Source organism: Eurypyga helias, unplaced genomic scaffold (assembly GCF_000690775.1).
Source record: "Eurypyga helias isolate BGI_N326 unplaced genomic scaffold, ASM69077v1 Scaffold16721, whole genome shotgun sequence".
Taxonomy (NCBI): Eukaryota; Metazoa; Chordata; class Aves; order Eurypygiformes; family Eurypygidae; genus Eurypyga; species Eurypyga helias.
The window spans coordinates 14,747-36,954 of record NW_010230325.1 but is presented as its reverse complement, the minus strand read 5'-3'; the positions used below and the strand labels follow the sequence as shown (position 1 = coordinate 36,954).

The 22,208-nt window shown below is 40.1% G+C and overlaps 1 protein-coding gene across 1 annotated transcript in view; it reads right to left on the bottom strand.

Annotated features, from left to right (window-relative positions):
* The window catches only part of LOC104504143 (sodium/bile acid cotransporter 7), a gene marked incomplete at its 5' end in the record, with an annotated part of 35,376 nt that continues 13,168 nt past the window's right edge, over nucleotides 1–22,208 (bottom strand). Inside the window, 4 exons of the mRNA XM_010160702.1 lie at nucleotides 1–158; nucleotides 3,421–3,566; nucleotides 19,645–19,718; nucleotides 21,319–21,370. Of these exons, the coding sequence (XP_010159004.1) occupies nucleotides 114–158; nucleotides 3,421–3,566; nucleotides 19,645–19,718; nucleotides 21,319–21,370 (317 nt within the window). The remainder of the gene's footprint in view (nucleotides 159–3,420; nucleotides 3,567–19,644; nucleotides 19,719–21,318; nucleotides 21,371–22,208) is intronic.

Genomic DNA, 22,208 nt, shown 5'->3' with positions numbered 1-22,208 from the left:
TAAAAATAAAATATGCACTAAATCGACATTCACAAATACCCAGTTGTCTCAACTGTCCGTGTGTACAGTATAGTACATATATACATCCACTGTGACACAGGCCATCTCTGTAATTATACCTTCACGGGTGCTTTGGGCTGCCTGGTTAGCTTCAGTGCCTGTGAAGAGCAAACAACAGTCACTTTTTTACATTCTTAAAAGACAATCAACTGCACAAGACAAGCTTTTTATTTATAAGGGGCAACAAAATGCTGCATTTACTTCTGGGAGGCTGAGGAGTCAGCATGCAGCTGACAGGCCACTCTGGGTTTTGGGATGATGTTTCTGTCTCTGATAGCCCATCACAACCTCCTCACAAGCAGACAGCCTTAACAGGGGAACCACAAGGAATATGGCTACGGTGTTGGCAAAGGAAGCAGCGGAGGTGGGTCACCCCACTCAAACCACTTGCAGCACAGATTAAAGAGCTTCTGACCCACCTAGGGACAGACTGTGAAGAAAATCTCTGCCAACAGCTTTGTGTTCCCTGGCCTCCTTCCATATGGCTTGAAGCCCGCTCAGAGTGTAGTCACTGCTGCAGTGGCGGATGTCACACACCTCTGATGTTTACACCTTCCTTTCTGAGAAAAGGTGAGAATAAGCCAAAGTCCATCAGTCCAGAGGTGATCTTATCCCAGGGGAACACCTGACGTCTTCGCAGCTCTAGTCTACTCTTACTGAGGAGGAGAGAAACCACGTCTTCACTTGATGGCAGGGTCCAGCTCTGTGTTCCCTGCAGGGCTTGGCCAACTACAGCAGTTGAACTATTTATTCAGTGTGTGACAGAAGTTCAACTCAAATTATAGGTGATCACGCTTCAGTTTGGCAGGAGCAGCCTCTCTAACTTAGGAGGCAAATGTGACAGGCTTAAAAGGTGTTAGGCTTTCAGCTGCTCCTGTATACTGATGTGGTCCCCGTGAAGGATGCCTGCTGTTGGTGTGCTCTGCAACAAAAAAGCTCAGTGCTTTCTTGTGAGGGATGAAATCAGTCTGAGCAAGAGGGAAATTTATAAAATGTGCACATTCCTAAAATTTGGAACCTCCGTTTTCCTTAACCTTTTGTGTGAAGTGCCCTGACAGACTGGCATTTGCTTGTTGAGCGAGAGACTTAGCATTTCCAGAACGTTGGCTAAACAAGGGATTTTCAGTCTGAGAGATGTATGATGGGTCTTCTTATTGTAGATATTAACCTTTAATATTGTACATTTAAAGCTTGTAAGCACTACTTGAAAAACGCTCCAGCACAAATGTAAACCCTTAAAAAAATCCAAACCTTTAAAAATAAATGGGCTATATTCCCCTCAGAAACACCAGCTTTCAGAAACACCAGCATTTAACTATTGTTAAATCTAGCCGTTGGAGATTAGTCTTGTGGATATTATTCAGCGAGAGACTTTGGAGAGAGACATCATTCCACATTTTGTTTGGGGAAACATTTTTTAACTTTGTAGTTTGGCAGATTCTGCTGCCATATTTAAAAACTAGAAATACCTTAGTGTAGATGAACCTCTAAATATTTAAATTCAATTTCATACAACTGGATCACATGTACTATCATAATTAAGTAAGAATGTCAGTGCAGTTGAGTACTGTGACTGGATAACCGTCTCCCCCTGCAAGAGAGATGCCAAAATGAAGCCAAGGTGTTTATAGAAAATAAACATCAAGGGTGATGATGACATGTTTATTTTCAAAGCGGGAGACCATTATCCAGTCACAACATTCACTTCTATTATACTTATTATGACTGTACCAGACCCAACCTCATTGATTTTTTTCAAAGAGTAATTAAAATAACATTTGTGAATAATACAGAAGGCCAACTGAAGAAACTGTTGCAACAAAACAACAATCCCCCAAAGTGGTTCTATGGTAGCATTACAATCTGCTTAGCACAGGAGGTTTATCTGATGCTTAATGAATAAGAAACTAGTGCTGGTGAACTGTAAATCTCTTCAGTACTTGCTGACTTTCCTGATGCCCTGTTTAAAGGCACTGTTAACTTGCAGCAACTGACAGCAGCCCCTAAAGGCCATTAATGCCCCTGAGGATCAGGGAGGTGTGGATGAGCTCCACCCCCACTCCTGGCCTTGGCAGCAGAGAGCAGTTAGATGCGGAAAAGAAGCCAGCATTGCAGGGATCATTGTGTCACTGGCAGTGTCAACTTTAGGCCATCTTCCTGCAGGAATAGCAGCATGGAATTTCCTTTACACACCTGTAATATCTCCTGAAAATTTCTGGTTCAAAAAAATCAGACTGATAGAGAAATGACTTATGATACTCAAATCTCCATTTTCAGATGCTAAAATAAGTGTATCTTAACAGTGTCCGACTTCTGGACTCAATTCCTGAAAACTGAGAGTTTTCCTGCTTTTTGCAATTCAGGTAACCAAAACTGGAGCCACGTAAAAATCACTGATTTGGGGAATCTTAGTATTCAGATTAGCAAGGTGACTTTAGGGGAGTGAAGCTAGTAAAAATCACAGCCTGTTGGGTTTTGCTGAAAATTAGAAACATGAAAATTATAAAAACAATTTCTCCACTAACAAGTGGAGAATGCAGGGTACTGGTGGCACTGGTCTTCCCACAGCTGGTCTCAACCTTCACCTAAAAGGGCTGCCAAAGACTGTTTCAGTTGCCACAGCTTCTTGATCCTTAGAACATCAAAGACAGCATTAAAATCAGTTGCATGGACCAGTCTTCTGCAAGGTGGCTACTGTTTTGAGAACATGACTAAATCCATTGCAATTATTTCATACAGATCACAGAATGGCTGTCAGATGTCAACAGTTTCAATTTGTACTGAAATAAGCATAATTTAAATCAGTGATGTCGATGCAAAAACCTCTAGGCTATAGTCTGTAATCCTATAAGATATCCCAATGCCATAATTTTGGCATGAAATGTGATGCAGACTCCTTGCTATTGTAAAGGGTGACCCAGGTAGAAAAAAGAAATTAAGTTTTTATCCTCCTTCAATTCAGGAAGTGCCCTTATTTTACCTGATTTCCCCAGCTCCCATGCCAGTGGGCACATCTTTGTCACTTCTCCATAAAGGACATCCAGAGCTGTGATTATTCGCTAAAGATGGAGCCGTTCTTATTGGGCCTAAACTGAATTCCTAATTTGAATTAATTCCTAATTTGAACTAAAAATAGAGGTGTAACTTCAAGTTTTTAACCTTTCCAGAGCCAAGGGGGATAAAGTTCAGCACTGTTAATTTGATACTACTGTGACTATACCTGTCATAAAGGAAGTAAGGAAACTGGAAAATCCTTACCATGGGATCTGCAAGAAGGAACCTGAGGAGTTTAAGACGTGTATAGGTATTTTTTTCCTCACAGCACAGTTCCCATCATAAATCAAAACCAGCAAGTCTTACCTTTTGCCTAGAAACCATCCAGGATTTTATTGTTGGTACCAACAGACTGCCAAGAAGAATCTGAGCAGGATGATAGATGAGTAAGGGGACAGAAATTAAGGACAGGTGCTCATAACCCGCAAATACTATCTTCAGCATCGGAATACCTGCAGGCAGAAGAACAGGAGACAACATACCCACCTCAGACTTTGAGCTCTAGGCAAATGTAAATATTTTATTTTGCATTGACATTTCACCAAAAAAACCAACCCCAAGAAACAAAACGAAGACTCAGAAGTTTTATATAAAAAAACCCCAACCCAAACAAACCAGCAAGAACATGAACAAAAGAAAATACACAGCAGAGAAAGTTCTGTGGCAGAAAGGAAGGAGCAGGGGAATGCCATAAAAGATCTTTTCTAATTATGCTAATAGCTGTCAAACTCCTCCTGACGATTTGATATAAAATACATTCTGCTATAGCACGGCTGTGCAGTTGCTGAGCAGAGTGCCATACTGTTTATTTACTACCTCCTCTCACTGTGCTCTGTTTCATGTTTTCATGACTGTCCTCCACCCAACCTGACCAACTCCTGCTTGTAACCTTCCTTCGGTCCCTTCACCACTGGAGGAGGGTTGCATTTTCCCAGCATACTCCCTGCCAGTTGGTGAATACCCAGGTGACGGCCTTCCCTGCTTTGACTGATTCATGTAGTCAAGGTGGAGAGTCAAGTACTCTGCAGGTGAGTGCTTATGTATTAAAAACCAAATCTCTCTGCTCTACCTGTGTGTTTCAGAAGAGATACAGCATGAAGATTTAGTGAACTGAGTGAGCAAGATAAAGCGGTCATGCCTATGAAGAGTGAGGGAGCAGCTGGAGTACAGAAGTTGCTAGATGCTGGAAGGAGTGAGTGTAAAGAGCTAGAGATGGGCCATTTTTCTTAAGAGCTAGAATTTTCACTCAACAGTGCTAAGTCTGTTAGATAACTCCATGCATTTACATAATCTTCCCATTTGATGACATAAAATTATATTTTATTTAGTTTTGCAGTAATGAAACCGATTATGTTTACTCTGAACATGTTATTGTTCAAAATTATCTGTTTAAATCTTGGCACTTGGCTACCATGCTCCATAAAGCACAGATGTGGGCAAAATTTGCAACCATACCTGTTCTTGCTTGACCAGATATATATTTGCACAGTCGCCAACAAGAACAGCTGCCATTCCTCAGGAGCCCCCCAACAACATCCCTTATTTTCTTCCTCATCTTACATGTCATTCTAGGAATCTTCCACCAGCATGACCCTCGCAGCGAAGCAGACCACACACTTTTCACAAAGCTCATCTGTGCGTCTCCTTTCTTAGCAAGGACAGACAGCTGAGCTTTAAGCCACATGGCCTCTGTTCTCCCATTAGTAGATGTTTCAGATCAGCCAAAGTTGCCATACTTACATAAACTTTCATCTGTCTTGGATAAATTCCCATTCTCAACACCCTTTCAGGTTTCCCTTAATAAAAGTTGCCTCCTTCCTATGTGAGGAAACAGGTTATTTACTGAATATTTACAGCTCTACCAGTGCCCTACTGTTGCTGAAACATGTCCAGGCTTGCCAAAATCTGTGTTTCCACAGCACCATTTCTTCTAAGTGTTTTGTTTAGCTTCATCACATTATACCACTAACAACCTCATCCCCTTTCTAGTAGCCTTTACTTATGTGGCTATTTCCAGGGAAAGATTAACTCAAAAAAGAAAAAAAAGGGGCTTGCATGCTTAACTTCAATATTATGATTACCTTGAAAACAACATCATGGACCTATTAAACAAAGGGCGGCTTATTATTAAAACTAATTTCTGGGGCTTGGGAAAAGGTAGTATTTGGATAGAGATTAAATGCGTATTTGCATTATATTAAGGAGCACACTTTACTTCAAATGCCCATCACACTGTTTTTGTAAACAGATAAAGGTTTTATGGTCTGTTTCCAAGTCTCAATTTGATCCTTGTGGGACGTTTTCTGTTCTCTAACCACAGAAAAATAAACTAGAGTGCCAAGCTCTGAACATGCTATGTATGTTCATAAGACAGAACCTGGGGTTTTGGTAGTGCAATTTCATCCATAGATCCAAAAACACTTTAGTAAGCTGAACAGGACTCCTACAGAGAATCAGAGAACACTAAAATGACTAGCCTAAGATCACACAGAAAACTAACAGCAGAGACGTGAACAGAATGGATCCAAAGTAACTGAGACATGCTTTATATTACTGTACATCTTCTGAACTGAAAACAAAGATGAGAAATTCCAGCCTAAATGGTAAATTCTCCAGAGGAAAGCTATTTCAGGAAACTAGGAAAAGAAAATTAAAGTTGTCAAATATAAATACAAAATACTGTAATTAGTGTGACAATATAATTAGATCACTGGATGGAAAGAGGTTCTTAATTCACAGCTTGTTTAAATACATGACACAACAATAGATTCCTGTAAGCCACTAATGTGCAATTAAAGTTCCTGTTATTTACCAGAAAAAACTAACTGATGAAAAGAAGAAAAAACAATTTTGCTTTTGCAGGTATGCATTCGTTTAATGGAAAGAAAAAGCCCTGTTGACTTTTTTTTTACACTTTCTGATTTTTGTAATTCCAATTTTGCCAGTATGCAGCTCTCAAAAAATATTACATGACAGAGATCCACAGACTACATTCACGAATGGTTGTGTCAGTAATATTACCACAAAGCTAAGCAAAACAGCATGGGTTTTATTTATTTTTTAAATTGCTGCCTAAACTTTTTTGTAGCAATACATCGTAACTGCAAGCATGAGTATGGCTGCTAATATTTTTCAAATAAATAAAACTCATGCAAATTCCTAATTAGGAAAGACATTTTCCTAGTTACTTTTCCCTCCCTCTCTCAAACAAATCCCAACCAATCAACCCTGTATTTTTTAATATATACATATATATATAAAACACTTGGGGAAAAAGAACCAATCAACCAACCCAATGGAAAACCAATCCCAGCCAAAGGAAGCAAAGTGGCATTATAATGCCTGGGCTGATATTGTATGCTGCATTTTAGCCCGCGATGCATTTTCAGGATGAGACTGTGAACCAGCACTAAGAGAAGCTATAACAGAAACACTGACTGAAACAGTAGTGACATGAACAGGTGCTGCTATAACAAAACTAATAAAGTGAGTGAGATGAGTTTAAATCTTTCAGATAGATAGCAAGGAATGAAGGTACAAAGCAAAATGGATATGGTTATCTTTAATTTGGGCTGTCCACTCCTCTCTTCCTCACCTTTTATAGCACATGGCTTCCAGTGCTAATGGAGTACGATAGCTACACTAAGTCTAGAAATTTTGCATGGGATCAAATCACATATATTCAAACCGCGACCACCACCTTAGTCTTAAGTTTCCTCAACGTACACAGCAGCTCCTCCCTCTCCCCATCCCCCGATATTACTAGGGCATATATTTGGCATTTGGAGCATCAAGGCTGCATTCACACATATAAAGAATAATGCCTGTAAGGATTTTTCGTTTTGTTTTTACAGAGCCATTAATCGTGCTTATCTGCGTTTCAGAGTAATTGGACTCTTTTCTACGGGTCTTCATCCTGATCAACACTGGAGGATGAACACTGGCATTATCAGTTTATATACAATCTTTTTGTTAAGTTTTAAGACTGCTGTCATGGTCTGAAGGCTCACACCACAAACACCCATTCATGTTGTTACAGTTGACGAAGTTACAGGCTACCAGCAGGTTAGTTCAACTCCTTTGCCAAAGACCCTCAGTCACTATGTATCCCAAGTACTCACTGACAAAGTGCTTCTCTCTGGTTTGATGCCAACTTGGACAGCTTTGCTCAAAGTAGGGGCGTAACAAGCTGTTGAGTTCCCAAAACCTTTTAAACAGCTTTATTGCATGAATGTGTGTCCATCTTCTGGATCAGAGCTAACCAAACACTGACAGGCACTAGTCAGGGTTGCATCCCATCCTCCAAAGAAAGAGGAAAAGTGGTACCCAGCTGGGCGAGAAAACAGCACCTCACCCGACCAGGACTAGAGAGAGCTGTAGCAGAAGGAAGGAAGCACTGAGATCATCCCACAGATACCCCTTACAAACAACATAATTGGTTTTCCCAGCTTTTTACTCTGGACTTCCCTCTCCTCCTTTGTTTGGCTATGGCTCTTCTGCCAGTGGGTCCCCGTGTTTCAACCTTCCTCCTTGCTCTTTGGCCCCAGTATTCAGAGGCTCTTTTTCTGTTTGTATATTTTCCCTTCCTTCTTTTTCTTCCTCTTTTCAATTCCCATATTTCTAGCCTGCTTGGTTTTGCTTCCCAAGACCTTTGATTCTGCTCACTTGCAGCAGTGTAAATTTTGGGTACTTCCACTAAAATAACTAAGCTCCACTAAGTGCAGTAGGCACTGAAGTCACAGTCTCACTGCAATGGAGAGAAGTGAGTTAGACCTATGACATGGAGTACATTTCCATTTTTCTCTCCCTGTTTGCATCCTCACTCAGCCCATTTCATGTAAGAAGTTCACAAACCTGAGGAAGAGCTAGCAAGAGAAAAGCTGTTTATCTGTGACCTTCAACAATGGCAAGGAAGAGCAAGAGGACTGCTCTTACATGAGCAGGCTTATAGGAAAGCCCTGTTTGCTCTCCATTGCTCCAGGGTATGCCAGTTCGGCTCTAAGGCTGTGGTTTATCAGCCCTGGTCGAAGGCCACTGTTTCTCTAGTAGCCTGCACAACTGAAACCTGTCTATCCTTCCTCCTGCTCTGTACCCAGTATAACCTCCTGCATCCTCCGTTTTACCCTTTGCTGCTTTCACATTTTGTAGTCACCACCTTAAAAGGCCCATGAAAATATTATGCCGCACTTCACTACATTTAGTTAACTGTAAAATAATAATAATAAAAAATCCTAAAAGATTCGAAGGTATTTTTAAGAGAATTTAAATATAGGACTCTTTTCATCTAGCTATCACTGCAGTAATATAAATGAAGCAAATTAATTTTAATGCTCCAAGGTACTGATTCTGTGTCACTGTCACTGACAGGATCCAACTAGACTTTATGAGATGGCATTTGACTTTATGGAAGTGAGCACTACGCACGCATTTACAATTTTACAGGGACTTTAAGCTGTCATGCTGAAAAATGTTTATAAAACATTAATCAAAAAATGCCTCTTTAATACAATGCATTGTCTGAAAGATGTTAGAAGGCACATATTGTAAATGGATTCTTTTTCTGACTAAAGTAATTTCTACCAAAAGCCTTTCCCCACTGCTGTACAAGTACACAGTGTGGAGAGATAAAGAGCACTTTCTCAGCACATTACTACCTGATCCAAACACTTGGGAAATCACTAATGTACAGCATGCCATATTTCCATGTCACACATGACACATTTGTCTAAAATTACCCAACAGAGTTTGACATTGCGGCATATTCCATAGCAGAGCTTTCAACTGACATCTGCCAAGTAAGAACTTCAAGTAGGAGCTTTCTTCTTCTAACAAGCAAGTAAGAGTTTTCTTTTATCCTATACCCAGGATGGAAGTGATAAAACAATAAGTACTGGAAATCAGGGTTATTTTTCTATTTTAATATGTTTATTTTATGCTCCTCTGAATCTGTACGCTCCCCTCAAAGCACTGTTTCATCATTTTCTGTTTTCTATCACATTGCAATGGGTTCAGAGAACTTAACAGAACATTTTTATTACCACCGAAACATAGGCCATTATCTCTCACACCCAAAGCAGAATTATTGCTAGATGCTCTACTTACATACTTTACTGTATAGGTTTTTTCCCTTCAATGCCTTCATAACAAACAATTTATCCTAAAACGTTATTGCTTACAGTACTGAAACACATTCCAAATCACAAAACACTGCAGCATTTCTTCTTAGGAAAAGAGGTTTGGTGCAAAACAAAGCGGTCATCACTAGGGCTATGGAACCACCAGGCATTCAGGAATCGGAACAAAGCGGCAGTGGAAAAACTTTGAAGAAAAGCCTTAGTCTCTGCATTTTCAGTTCTCCCTTCTACTCATCTACACATTCCAGGACTCTCAGTTGCCATAATCTTCAAGCGCAATTCCTCAGAGGAAAACTTGCTAGTCCTTTTCCAGCTCCACTCCACCTGTAACTCAGATTTCTTTTTGCTCTTAGCCCTGTCCAAGAGATCTGAGACCTTGCAGTCATTTTGTACTCTGCAAGGAATTAAGGCTGAGACAGCTAGTTAACTACCTTTGCTACTCCCTCATCCAGAAGGAAATAACAGTGTCAAGGTACGATTCCATCCGCAGTGGCTAGACAATGGTTTGCAACGGTACAATGGTTTGTGGCACTTTTGGTTCAATCACACCTTGGCTACAGAGCCTAGTGTTACCATGGAAATCTGACTTTTGCCAGAAGGTATGAAGGGATCAACTATCAGCACAACCACAACTGCCTCCAAGTGATACGACAATCAGTCTCTGATTGGGAAGGATCTGCAACGTTTGTAGCAGTTGAGACTACATTCCCCTTGCCTTTTAACCCACATACATACTGTAGGAATACTTGTGCTTAAAATATTTTCAAGGAAAAAAGACAGCTTTTTTCAGTGTGTTTCATATTTCAGGTCAGTGTAAGTGTAATGGAAAGCAAAAAAAAAAACCCAGGCTCACGAAGTGGTAAAAAGAAACATCTGAGGGGGAGGTTTTACAAGGGACTGGTGAGCTGTTAAGGGAATCTGGAAGAGCTGCAAGGGGAAAACTGCAAAATGGAGGGCTATCCTAGTTCACTTTGGAGGTCTGTGTGGACCTTAATCTTCAAAAGCATTTTCACCTTCATCCCTTTCCTTGGGAACGAACATTCAACAAGCCCTCATATTATGCTAAATTACTTACCTCTTTGGGAGGACTAGAATAATAGGGAAGGCTCTGTACTGCACCAGAGCAACGCGGTCACACGTTGACCATACAGTTACGCTAGGGAGCAAGAATTTCACTGAGAGCCACGCTATGTTGTAAGAGACTGGATGGTATAATATTTAAGTAAAGAAGGAAAAGGAGGAAGAGAAATGAAGGAGGAATAAGATATTTCTTTTGCTATAACTCTAAGAAGAAGAGAAAAAGAAGAAAACCTAGTATGCGTTGAATGCTTTTACTAATTCTTGTTCCTCAGGTAACTGGCTCACTATACTCATCACAGAAATCAGTAATTTAAGTGCAGCGTAATTTTAGTGCAATGTAAGTACAGTGACTAGGAGGCAGCACATCTTGATGCTATCAAAGTTTTAAGTAAATAAAAATGTAAAAGCTGGGATGAAGAGGAAAAAAAGTACAGTTTGTCTATTTCTGGGGTTTCAGCGGGTGCATTCAGATTGGAAGTGATGTTTAATGAACAACATAGGCAATCTTACCAGCTGCTAACAATGAAACATTTAACACCAACAACTGAAGACTAGTGCCTTAGACCCCAGAACACCTCCACCTGTCTGACAATATGGTAGTAGTAATTAGTTAACAGGGAATTCAAGAATGAATTGAACCACCATAAGTCATATTTTAAATGTGACTTAACACTTCATTTGGCAACACAATGTGGGCATAGCAACGTTCTAAACTGATCCTCATACTCCAGTGCTTTTTTTATTGCCTGGATATCAGCTCACTCTTCATACACATAAAAATACTCAATGCCCAGGGTACAAATTCTTCCTTGTAATTCACTAGCAGTACCTAAGCTATGTAAATGAATGGAATTTAAACACTTCCCTTATAGCTCTATAATTCTTGTAGCCAACACTTTTCAAAGGTTTAATAGGTTAGTCCTACTAATGGAAGGAATTCTGGACACAGACACTGACAAATATCCTAAAAACAGGAATCTGAGATTTGATTATTTCCTTGAACATTACTGTCTTTCCCACACATAGCTGAGGCTAAGATTTCTCAGCATTAAAGTTTTGATTATATGGATTTTATTTACATACATCATTTAAAAAGCCATTATGAACACATTTTATAGTTATTCCTAATATATTTGTAAACACAAGCAGGGAAGGATTATGTTCCAAACTTTTTTATAATACGTATTCATTTTTTTTTAATCTTTTTTCTCCTGAAACCTTGATGCAAAAAAAAAAACCCACCCATGATACACACCTTCATCATAAATCGTAAAATAAGCAAACACTTCTTTTCATTAAAAAAAAAAATTGTTAGGAATACTAGCATAATTTCTACTTTAATTCTCTCTCCATGTTATTTCTGTGGTTAAGAAAAGATGATACAAGGCCAGAAAAGCTTTAATTCTCCTGTTATTTGGGAAGCTGTTCTGGGAAAACAGCTCACTACCTAAAAACACTAGGAGATACTATTTCCTATTCTAAAACTCTATGGACTAGGGTTATGTGCTTGCAGTGGTCATGGAAGCTTTTAGAGGAGGACCCCTCTTCCAGATTCCCAAGATTCTCCAGTAACAGGAGATTTCTAAATTTTGCTGCTGCTGTTGATTTTCCACATCTTTGCACCCACTGTTTTAGAAGTGTCTGGAGTCAGCAGCTCCGACTGGCTGCCAGAAGGTGCACTGAGAGGAGCAAATGTAGATGCAACTCTCACAGGGAGACCCAACATCATTTTCAATACTCGCCAGCTTTACTATGGGTGACACTTGTAGCCTCTGCCAGCTTGAGGGAAAAAAACAAAACAAAACAAAACAAACTTGAGTCATGTCCAAACGTGGATCTTCCCAAGGGTAACCTGTCAGCTGCCTGCTGAATATAATGTAGTTTCTTAAAGTAGATAAATTAACTTTAACTGGTTTTAGTGGGGAGGGAGGGCTCTTGTGTCATTATCCTTTTGCTGATGGATATGTGTGGGGTGTTTTTTTTTTATTATTATAAAGAGGTATGAGCTTGCTGTCATTAAAAACCCACAATCTGGTTTTTAGTGTCTGATCCAATTACATGTATATCTGGGAAGAAACACAACCAAATAAATAATTGGAGAGGTGCAACTCTGAAATGACAATTGCTATTCATCGATCTTTTTCTGCAAGTCGAGATTGAGAGATGTTAACTTCAAGTGAATGAGATCTCCTGGGTGAGATTCTTCAGTTCAAACACAGTAAACAACTGTTGTCCTCTGATGCACACTTTAGTACTGCTGGAGGCAAACTTTCTAAATATTAATAAAAAACCTACTACTGGCAGAGTATACAGATGAAAAGGAAGCCCTGGGAGCTGGTACAGAATTTCTTGCCACATTCCAAGTCTAATCAGACAAACACACATTTCAGGTCAAAAAGGAAAGGAGAGTCCCTAATTTACTCTAGTATTTCCCCTGCTGGAGTCAGAGAGAGGTCAAAATTAAGTAAACTGCAATAGATCAGACATGCTATACTGTGAATCTTGTGCTTAAAAAAACCAAGAGAGAATCAGGTACCCTGTGTCCAAAAGCCACTAAACCTGACTGGACTATACCATTTCCTACTTTCAGTTGACCTGTCAGCACATTTCCTTCTTGGAAGTATAGCTCCTATGGCTGCTCTGGTCTGAAGGAGACAAACAGGGGGTGCCTGCCCAGCCACATATATGAAAAGCAAGGGAAAATAAGAAAGATGCTCTGGCACAGACTATCACAGTGACCACAGAACTGTCAGTTTGACTTCTTGTGGAGATAACCCCTACCCAGGCATTCTTGGGGTCTACTGAGAAAGAAGACATGCCAATTACATGATAATAACCTGACTGATAATACTGTTTGGTAGGAGCCAAACAGTGGTTCTACAAGACTGCCGAGCCAGCAAAGGTGAGCCAGTTGCCCTCAAGTTGGGTTACAAAAAAAAAAAAAAAAAAGGCTAACATGAGAGAAGTGCAGTAGATCCAGGCCCTTCTGTTCTCCCTGCTATTATCTCATGTAGCATGAATCATGTAAACAGTTCATATTTTCCAGAGACAGAGAGAGGACAGAGAAGGGGAATCAGAGCAGAAGAAAAAGCCCAGCCAATCACTTGCTGCTCCTTCCAAGCAAGTACTGGGCAAAGACTGAAGAGGTGAGGAAAACTTTCCATTTTGGCCCAAAGAATCACAGTATTAAAACTCATTAAAGGTTCTAGCAGCCACTAAACCCCCCAGATCTCAGAAGCCGGATCTCAGAAGCAGGAAGGGGAGGGAGTTTCTAACTCTCTGGTAGGAGCGAGTGGTACATACTGGCCCAGACACGTCCTCCACAAGACATTCATTCAAGCATATTCTTCCCATCAGCACCCACCAATTCTAGGCAGAGGAGTAGCCAGATCGTTTTCACTTACATTGTTCTATTGGACGCTCGGGGAACGAATGAGAGAAAAGCTTGTAACTGCTAAGAAAATATGCAAATGCAAGCACTAATAACAGCAAGAAATATGGCATGATGCCAGCAGTAATGTCTCCTGTTCAACACTCACAGGAACATTTTGAAAGGTAAGAGAGAGGTATCAAAAGTCTTACTCTTGAAAAGTCTTACTTTTCAAGTGTTTTCAAGTCTCTCTTTCAAAGAGCAATTAAGCAGGATTATTTTCTAGATATTTATTTAAAAGTCAGAGGAATTACTCACACATTTATAGCTAGTAACAGTTAATACCTTGAAGAGTAATTGCGTTAGAGGACAATTCTCTGCCAGGAGCAGAGAACCACCACTACATTTCAAAAACACGAAAGAGTATAGCCCGAATACTCAAGGCAACACACACGATCTTACTTTCTATAACAGAATTATTAAGAGGTGACTCCTGTTAAAATCAAAATGATCTACCTCTTAAGATAAGTTAGAACATTTTGGCGTTTTTTCTATCCAAAGGAGAAAGGTGATTATCACAACACAGTAAGAGTCTGCACTTGATTAGTACAGCATTTAACAGAGTTTGGATATAGTAAAAAACAGAAGCAAAACCCCAGCTAATATTAAACAGCAGTGGTTTAAGCTGTGCAAATGTATTATTTATCTCTGAAAAATCTTGTAAGTAGGTATCTGTAGAAAACACGTGCAAACTATTGATAGCTGTGAGCAGATTGGAGCTATATGTGAGCACGATACACTCCGTCACAATGTGCAGCTGGGGAACTCAGGGGAAGGCATGGGCTGATTAATCCATAGCCTAGATGATCTGCTCACAGAGAATTGAGTTGTCTGTGAATCAACTTGTGCATTACAGCAGGCTTCTAAGAATTGTTCAGGCACAGACTATCAGCTCTGCACTTACGCAGTAAGAAGCTGCGTATTTAAAAAATGTGAATGAAATTAAAACAATACAAAAGGAAGTTTGCCTTTTGGCTCTTATTTGCAAAATAAACTTTGTTCTTTCCCAAAAGCATTTGGTAGTCTAGAAACTTTAATTGCATTACTTCAAGAATTCCATGGTGAAAGAACTGCTACACTGATAAATCCAAATGAAGAAAAATGCACTCTGCATCACAAACAATACCCTGATCTTATTATAAGGTGGGTTATATCTTTGTTGTTTCACTTAATTTCCCCCCCCCCCATCTGCTGTTTGTCATACCCACAGTACTAACATTTGCACTTGTGGTAGCCAAAATAGGTAGCACTACTCCATTTTTTGCTAATAAAATCATTTTACATAGTAAACACAAAGGATTAAAGTGAAAATATTTTTGACAATCCTCCATTTTATACTTTTGGAGTTGTAACTTCTAGCTAGCAGTTCACGCTCTGCAAGAAAGAAAATAACATTCTGTACTCGGTTGCAACTTTTGTGTGAGTGCAAACAACAACTGCACTATTTTTTTAGATGAGCCACACTGATAGCTTTGCACTTCCTTAAGGCCTCTTCTCTTCTCACTGAATGAACTCCAGGGAATGGCATCATGTCGGGCTTTCCAGATGGATTATGTGAAGCCATAGCTCAATGTCATTTTCAATAGCAAGGCTCATAATTAAAGGTCAAATAGTCACTTCATCTGCAATCAATCAATAGAAGAAGTACTAATACTAAGTACTAATCAATCAATGGCAAATGCACTAATAAAAGCCATGCATCAACTGTCTGCATATGTGTGTGCTCACATGTACTGTGCATATATGTGAGCAGGGAAAAGGAGAGAAAGAGAACAAAGTGCTGGTGAATATGCCAGAGGGCATTGTATTTATCTTTGCTCCTTGTAAATTTATATCCTGTTTCACTCATTAAGTGAAATACAAACAAACACTAGTTTTTCTGCATGTGATGCACTGTATTCAAAAAAACTGCCAAAGCACTCACCTCTCTGCAGAAATCCCGGCTTGTGTTCCTAACTAAGAAACACAAAGGCACCTACCTTGTATAATTTGTCCTTACACAAACATGCCCTGCACTCTGATCTTTGAGACAAAAAGTGTGTCAACTGTTCTGTCTACAAAATAAAACCCAGCATATGGGAACAGCACTCATCTCCGTGCAGAGCAAGCACTTATTCATAGATTCAACAGTGGAAGTGGCAGTTGGCCTCATGAGCATGCACTGCATGGGAATTAGTTGGTTTCATAATACGGTGTGGGAGAAAGTGACTTATAAAAGTCTTCTCATACCTCTCCTATTACCACTTCTAAAGCTTTAAAGCTGTCAGCTCTTCTCCCACTTTAGTCGGTGCCATTCTAAGCTCCCCAGGGAATGGGCCAGACGTACCTATTTAGAGTTTCACCTGCCAAGCTGAGAGAAATCAGTTTCAAAGTGAAAGAACAAGTGTTGGGGGGTCATTTACACACCACCACTGGAATATTGAAGACAAACAAAGCAGACCTCCACAACGGATGTGAAACCAGACCCTGAGCTGTGTTTGTGCTTTCAAGCATTGTAATGACAGAGGGAGAGGGGAAGCATCTCTCCGCTACAAGAGAACAGAAGGTTTCTCCTTGCATGGTTTATAGAGAACACCTCTGGGCAAGTAGAAATGTGACAGAACAACAAAAGAGTAAGGGCCAAAATGCCTACGTCTGTCCTTGTTTCTGCTGAGATCAGGGTGGACAAGCCTATGCTGCGGATAGAATACCTATCATTCAGAAATGGCTGATCCTTAAAAACAAGTTAGATCTACTCTGCTTCCACCTTCAGTGAAGGAGTAAACGCTAGCTACTCTGGTTAACATTCCTGTTCACGTCATCAGCTCAGGGGCATGCCTCATCACACTACAGCTTTGTAAAACCCAATCCTCCCTATTTACATTCAAGTGTGTGTTTATGCAGTTCTATCCTATCTGGACCTTGGTACTGATACCAAACAGGGTAAAATACCAGTGGTCTGAAAACCAGCCAGCTTGAAACTGGTACACAGTCCGCACGCTTAAGCAGTGTGCACACTGTGAGGGGTACACACGAGACTGGCAGGGCCCTCAGGCTTACCAAAGATGAGCTCCCAAGGACGGACAAAGAGAGTATTTCCCCATTAGGGATGGTGCTCAGTTCAGGACACACTGCTTCTGGCCCCATGCAAGACAAGCTTGGGAGCCTGAAAGAAACCCTGACAAAGCTGAGCCCCCGAGATGGAATACAGCAAGGGTGGCACTGGTCCCAACCACCCAGTGATCCCAATGCAGGCCCTGAGCAGGGAGGAAAGGTAGCGCAAAGCCTAAGAATGAACTACGTCTTGTGGCTAGCCTTCTAGGAAGCAAACTTGCTTTCTGTGAGACACCAGCTCTTCAAGGATGAAGGTAAAGCAGTCTGTCCTGAAGCTGACAAACAGAAGAGTCTAGCTGAGAAACAGGCCTGCAATACCGCATTCCACCACCCACCAGTTTCATTCCACCTTGCATGCTTAATCCATAAGACATATGTATCAGAAGGGTGAAAGGATGTATGGCTGGGGAGAAGCTGTAGGAGTCCTTGCAGTCAAGTCAGCCAAAGTATTCTGGTTGGTGTGCTTGGGCAAAAAAAGCTGCAAAATACAAAACCTGACTCACGGGGCTGTGCTAATGAAAGCAGAAACTTGGACTTGGCAACATGGGAGACAAAAAGTCAAGTGAGCCAGGAAACTCAACCTCAGTTTGTCTAAAGTGGAAAATGAAATGTGAAAAGAAGAATATACTAGCAAAAGTAAAGTGAACCGACTCAGCTGTGTTCATAGGGTGCATGTCAAGACAGGCTGCATGAGGATGCTTGGGAGAGTGAGTGAAAGAACTGAAGTTGTCATTTTTTTCTGGGTGGCAGCAAGCTGCTCTAGGACTTAAATATTAAAAAAAGACTTTGTGATTATTTTCTTACTGTCATGGTAAGCTGCAGAGGTATTCAACAGAGCTTATATAAAACTATTTTCACTGGGGAGGGAAGGGGAGACTTACACATCTGTGCTGTTAAATACAACCAACTTTTCTTCTGTAGTATCACAGTTGTGTCCTAACTTTATACACACCTCCAAATAGAAAGTACAATAACGTGTTATAACTCCCGTGTAGATCTGCTTTCTATAAGTACAAGTGTAACTGTCCTCCTGAATACAAGCTCGTTTATTAGCTGAAGCTTCAGTTTCATAGAACACTTGCCTGGAAAAGACTTAATGTCATTTAATCTATGTTCTGCTCCGAGGCAAGATCAACTCTAGCTACCTAATTCCTGTCTAAGGCTTGTCTACAATGATAGGGGATTCAAGACATCAATAAGCAACGCATTCCAAAGCTCAACTGTTTCACGTTAGACAGGATTCCCTGATTGTTAGCTTAAATCATCATCATTGTACAAGTCCTTCCCTTTTTAAAGCCCATTGTGAGAGTTACTTTTTCCTTCTTTGCATCAACCTTTAATGCATTTGAAGATCACTACTGTATTTCAGCTGTCTTCCCTCAACAATCCCAATTGTTTCAACCTTCCTCCGGGGTCACACTTTTGAGATCTATGATCATTCATGGCACTCTTCTCCGATCTCTTTCCAGTTGGTCAACATAATTTTTGAATGATGGAGCCGAAAACATCATGCAAATGTCAAAAGCCATAACGCTCTCAAGCCATACAACTTTTGCTACTTCTCTGCAACCCACAGGACTGTGTGAAAGGAAATTAGATTAGTTTGGTATGATATACATTTGACAAACCTACAGGGCTGCTACTCATTTTCTTGTTTCTTCCTACGCTGTTAAAATGATTTATTTAATTATTTGTTTCCGTAGTTTTTCTACAAAATGAAGTTAGACTCACTGATCTATAATTCCTTGTCCCCTCCTCGTTTCCACTGTGAAAAAGAGGCATTATGTTTGTCTTTTTCTTGTCTTCCAGGAACTCCTTCACTTTCCACAGACTTTCAAGGGCACTTGCTAACAGTTCTGCAGCACAGGCCTGGCTGGAGCAAAGAACCCTCAGATGAGTTTTGCTATATCCAATTGACTTGGAAAACATCTCACTTAAGTCCCGACTTGTTCTTCCCCTGTTTCAGGCTGAGTTCTTACCTTTGTTATTGACACTAGCTGCGTTTCTCTTTGACAGATGCAGTCTTGAAAACGCGTATGTTCAGTCACGTACAATTTATCACACACATGTTTTCATATTTTAAAAAACAGTAAGAAAATATTCAAGTACTAGTCGTTTCACTAACTGAACATAATGGATGAAGCTGTAGCAAGTGGATCTAAGCATAACTGATTTAGCAGTATTTTGTGAATTTCCATCAGAACATCTTATTATCACTAAGGGGTCATAAGTGGCAAATATCTCAATGATGTTTTGATAAACATAATTTCTAGTAAATAAAACTATCCAAAATATCTGCAGACTTAAAATAAGCACATATATTTTGCTCATGTTAAGCAAAAGACAGTATTGTCTATTTGTGATTTCTGAATACACTACATGCTTTGATTTTCACTTGTACATCCCAGCTTTCAGGTGCAAGATTTTACTGTGAGACTGGGCAGATATACCTGAAAATCTTACTAACAAACCTGAAATTTTATCAATATTGGATAAGTCAACAGAACAGAGTAAGAACAGAATGAAAAATCCAGCTTTTCATAAATAAGGTGGTCTTATCATACAACCACTAAAATCTCAGCTGAGACTACTATGTTGTCTGCACTGCAAGAAGCATTCACTTTATCTGTGCAAGAATATTAACCTACTGTCAGTATCATACTGGTAGCATTACTTGTCACACCAAACCCAAAACTATTTAAGCCAGCAATCAACAACAATTTTTTTTTTCCCCAACATAGCAAGGTATGAATGTCACCATTGTTTTGCTCAAAAGTTTATCTCCTGACTTACCCAGGGTGAGGGATTTGTGTGTGGAACAGAAAATGATAGCCACTGTGTCTGCTGGTGTGAAATTAGAGTTATTCCTAGAAAAGAAAGAGTTTTAATAACCTCTGATAGCAAAAACCTTCTTAAAACATCATCAAACATATTACTTTGAGGATCCACATGCACGTTCACATCACTTTGATCAGGCCTACTGACAGAAATAATTCTACTCACAAATAAACAGTAGTGTTTGATTTAATTTTTTTTTTTTTTTTTTAAGCAGAATTGTTTCTCAGTTGTGGCAAACTCTCTAATGAATATAATCCTCTGTGAAGGAGAGGAATTCTGAATACATGGTATGTAGGACACAACTTTATTCCTGCCAAGGTTATTGTTGCAAACATGCTATATCATAGCCGTGGCCAGCTTGCCTCTGTAAAAAGAAAACAAAACAAACAAAAAAAACCCCCAAACAAAACAAAACCCAAAAACAAAAGACCTACAATTTTCTTTCCTAGTATGTAATGTTAACAAAATGCTCAATTTAGACAGTATAATTGAGTCAGCACTATGAGTACTGCTTAGAATATGTAATTATCTTCCACCTCAGCCAAAAACTGCACCTAAGGGTTTATACACTGGGAGTAAGGCCAGGAAAGGTGGAAAAATGACATACAGAGAGGGGTATATGACTGGCCAATGGATCACCCTCTGGTCCAAATTAAGAATAATTTTATGAGATTCTAAATATTTACCATACTGAGTTGATTACTACTTAACAGCATTTTAGATTTTACAGTTGGGACATATCTTCACCCCAGATTAGGTCTAGTAGTTCAAAGTTATTTTAAAATGCCTTCTAACATGATCAGGGTCAGGGTATCATCCTGTCACAGAGAAATCTTCTTGTGGCACTAAAAGAGCGTAAGTAGCTCTAAGACATTTCCCCATTCCTTGTGATTCTCCCCTACAGATGTTGTATAATTTATGTAATGTGTATGTCTGGAGTCTGCTGCATTGTGGCACTTCCCATTCTGCAGGGTGCTGCTAAGAAAAACACTCCAGTAAGCCTAAGTGAGACGACAGTGGTGGCTACCGTGACCAGCTGAGGTGATGCACTACGCCACTGGCTAGCACCACTCTCACAGAACTATTTTTTGAGAAGTGGATGTACAACTCTTCTTCCTGGTTGATATTTTAAAAGGAAAAAAAAACCCCAAACCCAGAGCTACCAAACACTAGTTCAGGACAACTGTCTTTAAGAATCACCATATAAACGTAACAGATTGGACATATACAGAGAAGAGTGAATTGCCAGCCCAGCAAATGTATCTTGAAATGTAAAAAGTCAAACTGAGTTCTCTCTCTCATATGTCATCAGCATGTCTGCAGGGCAAATTATACCTTCAGTGACATCTGGGCAAATCCATTTTTTTCAGTGGATGAGGTATAGCAGTGATTGATTGAGATTTAAGAACTCTGTAATTAACACACAAGAAAGGACAGAATTCAGGTCCTGCTCTCTTAGCCCATGAAACTCTAACAGAAAAAATGCAGTAAGGACAATATGAAATGCCAAAATGAGGTCACCCCTATTCAAAAACCTGCCCTCACACATTTGCATAAACTGTATCACCCAAACCAAAGATATCACACAAAACAAACATTCAAAGGTTCTGCTTCAGCTCGTTCAATTACCTTGTAGAGAAGAGAAAAGTCAAAAACATGAAGCTCATCTGAATGGAAAATACTGAAAGAGAAACACATTAAAATTAGACTTAGATCCCAAAAGTAAAGATCACTTAAATTTCTGCAGTTGCTGTATACAGGTCTTTTGCCCCCATACCACAGGTCAGAAGCTAGGCTGGACCAAGTCTATCCAGAGAAATCCAATGACAAACAACCTCTAACGACTGTCTGGAAGAACAGTATGTATCATTACAGCCAACAAAGCTAGAGCGAATATCGTGGCTACACAAGTTCTTCCTGAGGTAACTCTTATGAATCAAGTATTTCTTGACACGATGAATGGCAGGAAAATTCACTACTGCATGCTACACATCTGTTTGCACTAGTTTTGCTTATTGGGTTGACAACGTAAAATGTCTCAGACATGCTCTAGATGCCAAGTATCTAAATTCTGTCCCTTTCTATTTAACAGGAGAAAGTAAAATGTGTAAGCATGATAAAAATAAATATTCTCACACAGTGTATATTGAGGTGTATTACTCTCACCATGAATGACCACTACTGAGAGAAGACCATCACAGATGTTTTAATTCCCTGAGACAAAGGCTAATTGCTGACCTGGGCAGCGTACCTCAGACAAAGCAGCTTTTCATTCAGGCTCAGTCAGCTTTCTAAGTGCAGTCGGTTGTTGAGCGTCCTGAAGGATGCTCTTCTCCCTACCAGCTCTCCTGACACCCACAGGGGTTTTGGGATGCACAGAGCCCACCCTTGCTTGGTCTGTGGAGACGTGGGGGGAAAGCAGGCGGCTTCCCCGCTGCCATCACGAGTAGCTGCTGGGACCACAGAGACTGAGTGTCATGCCGGCGCGCAGGAACTCCCCACAGGGCTGGAGGAGAAAC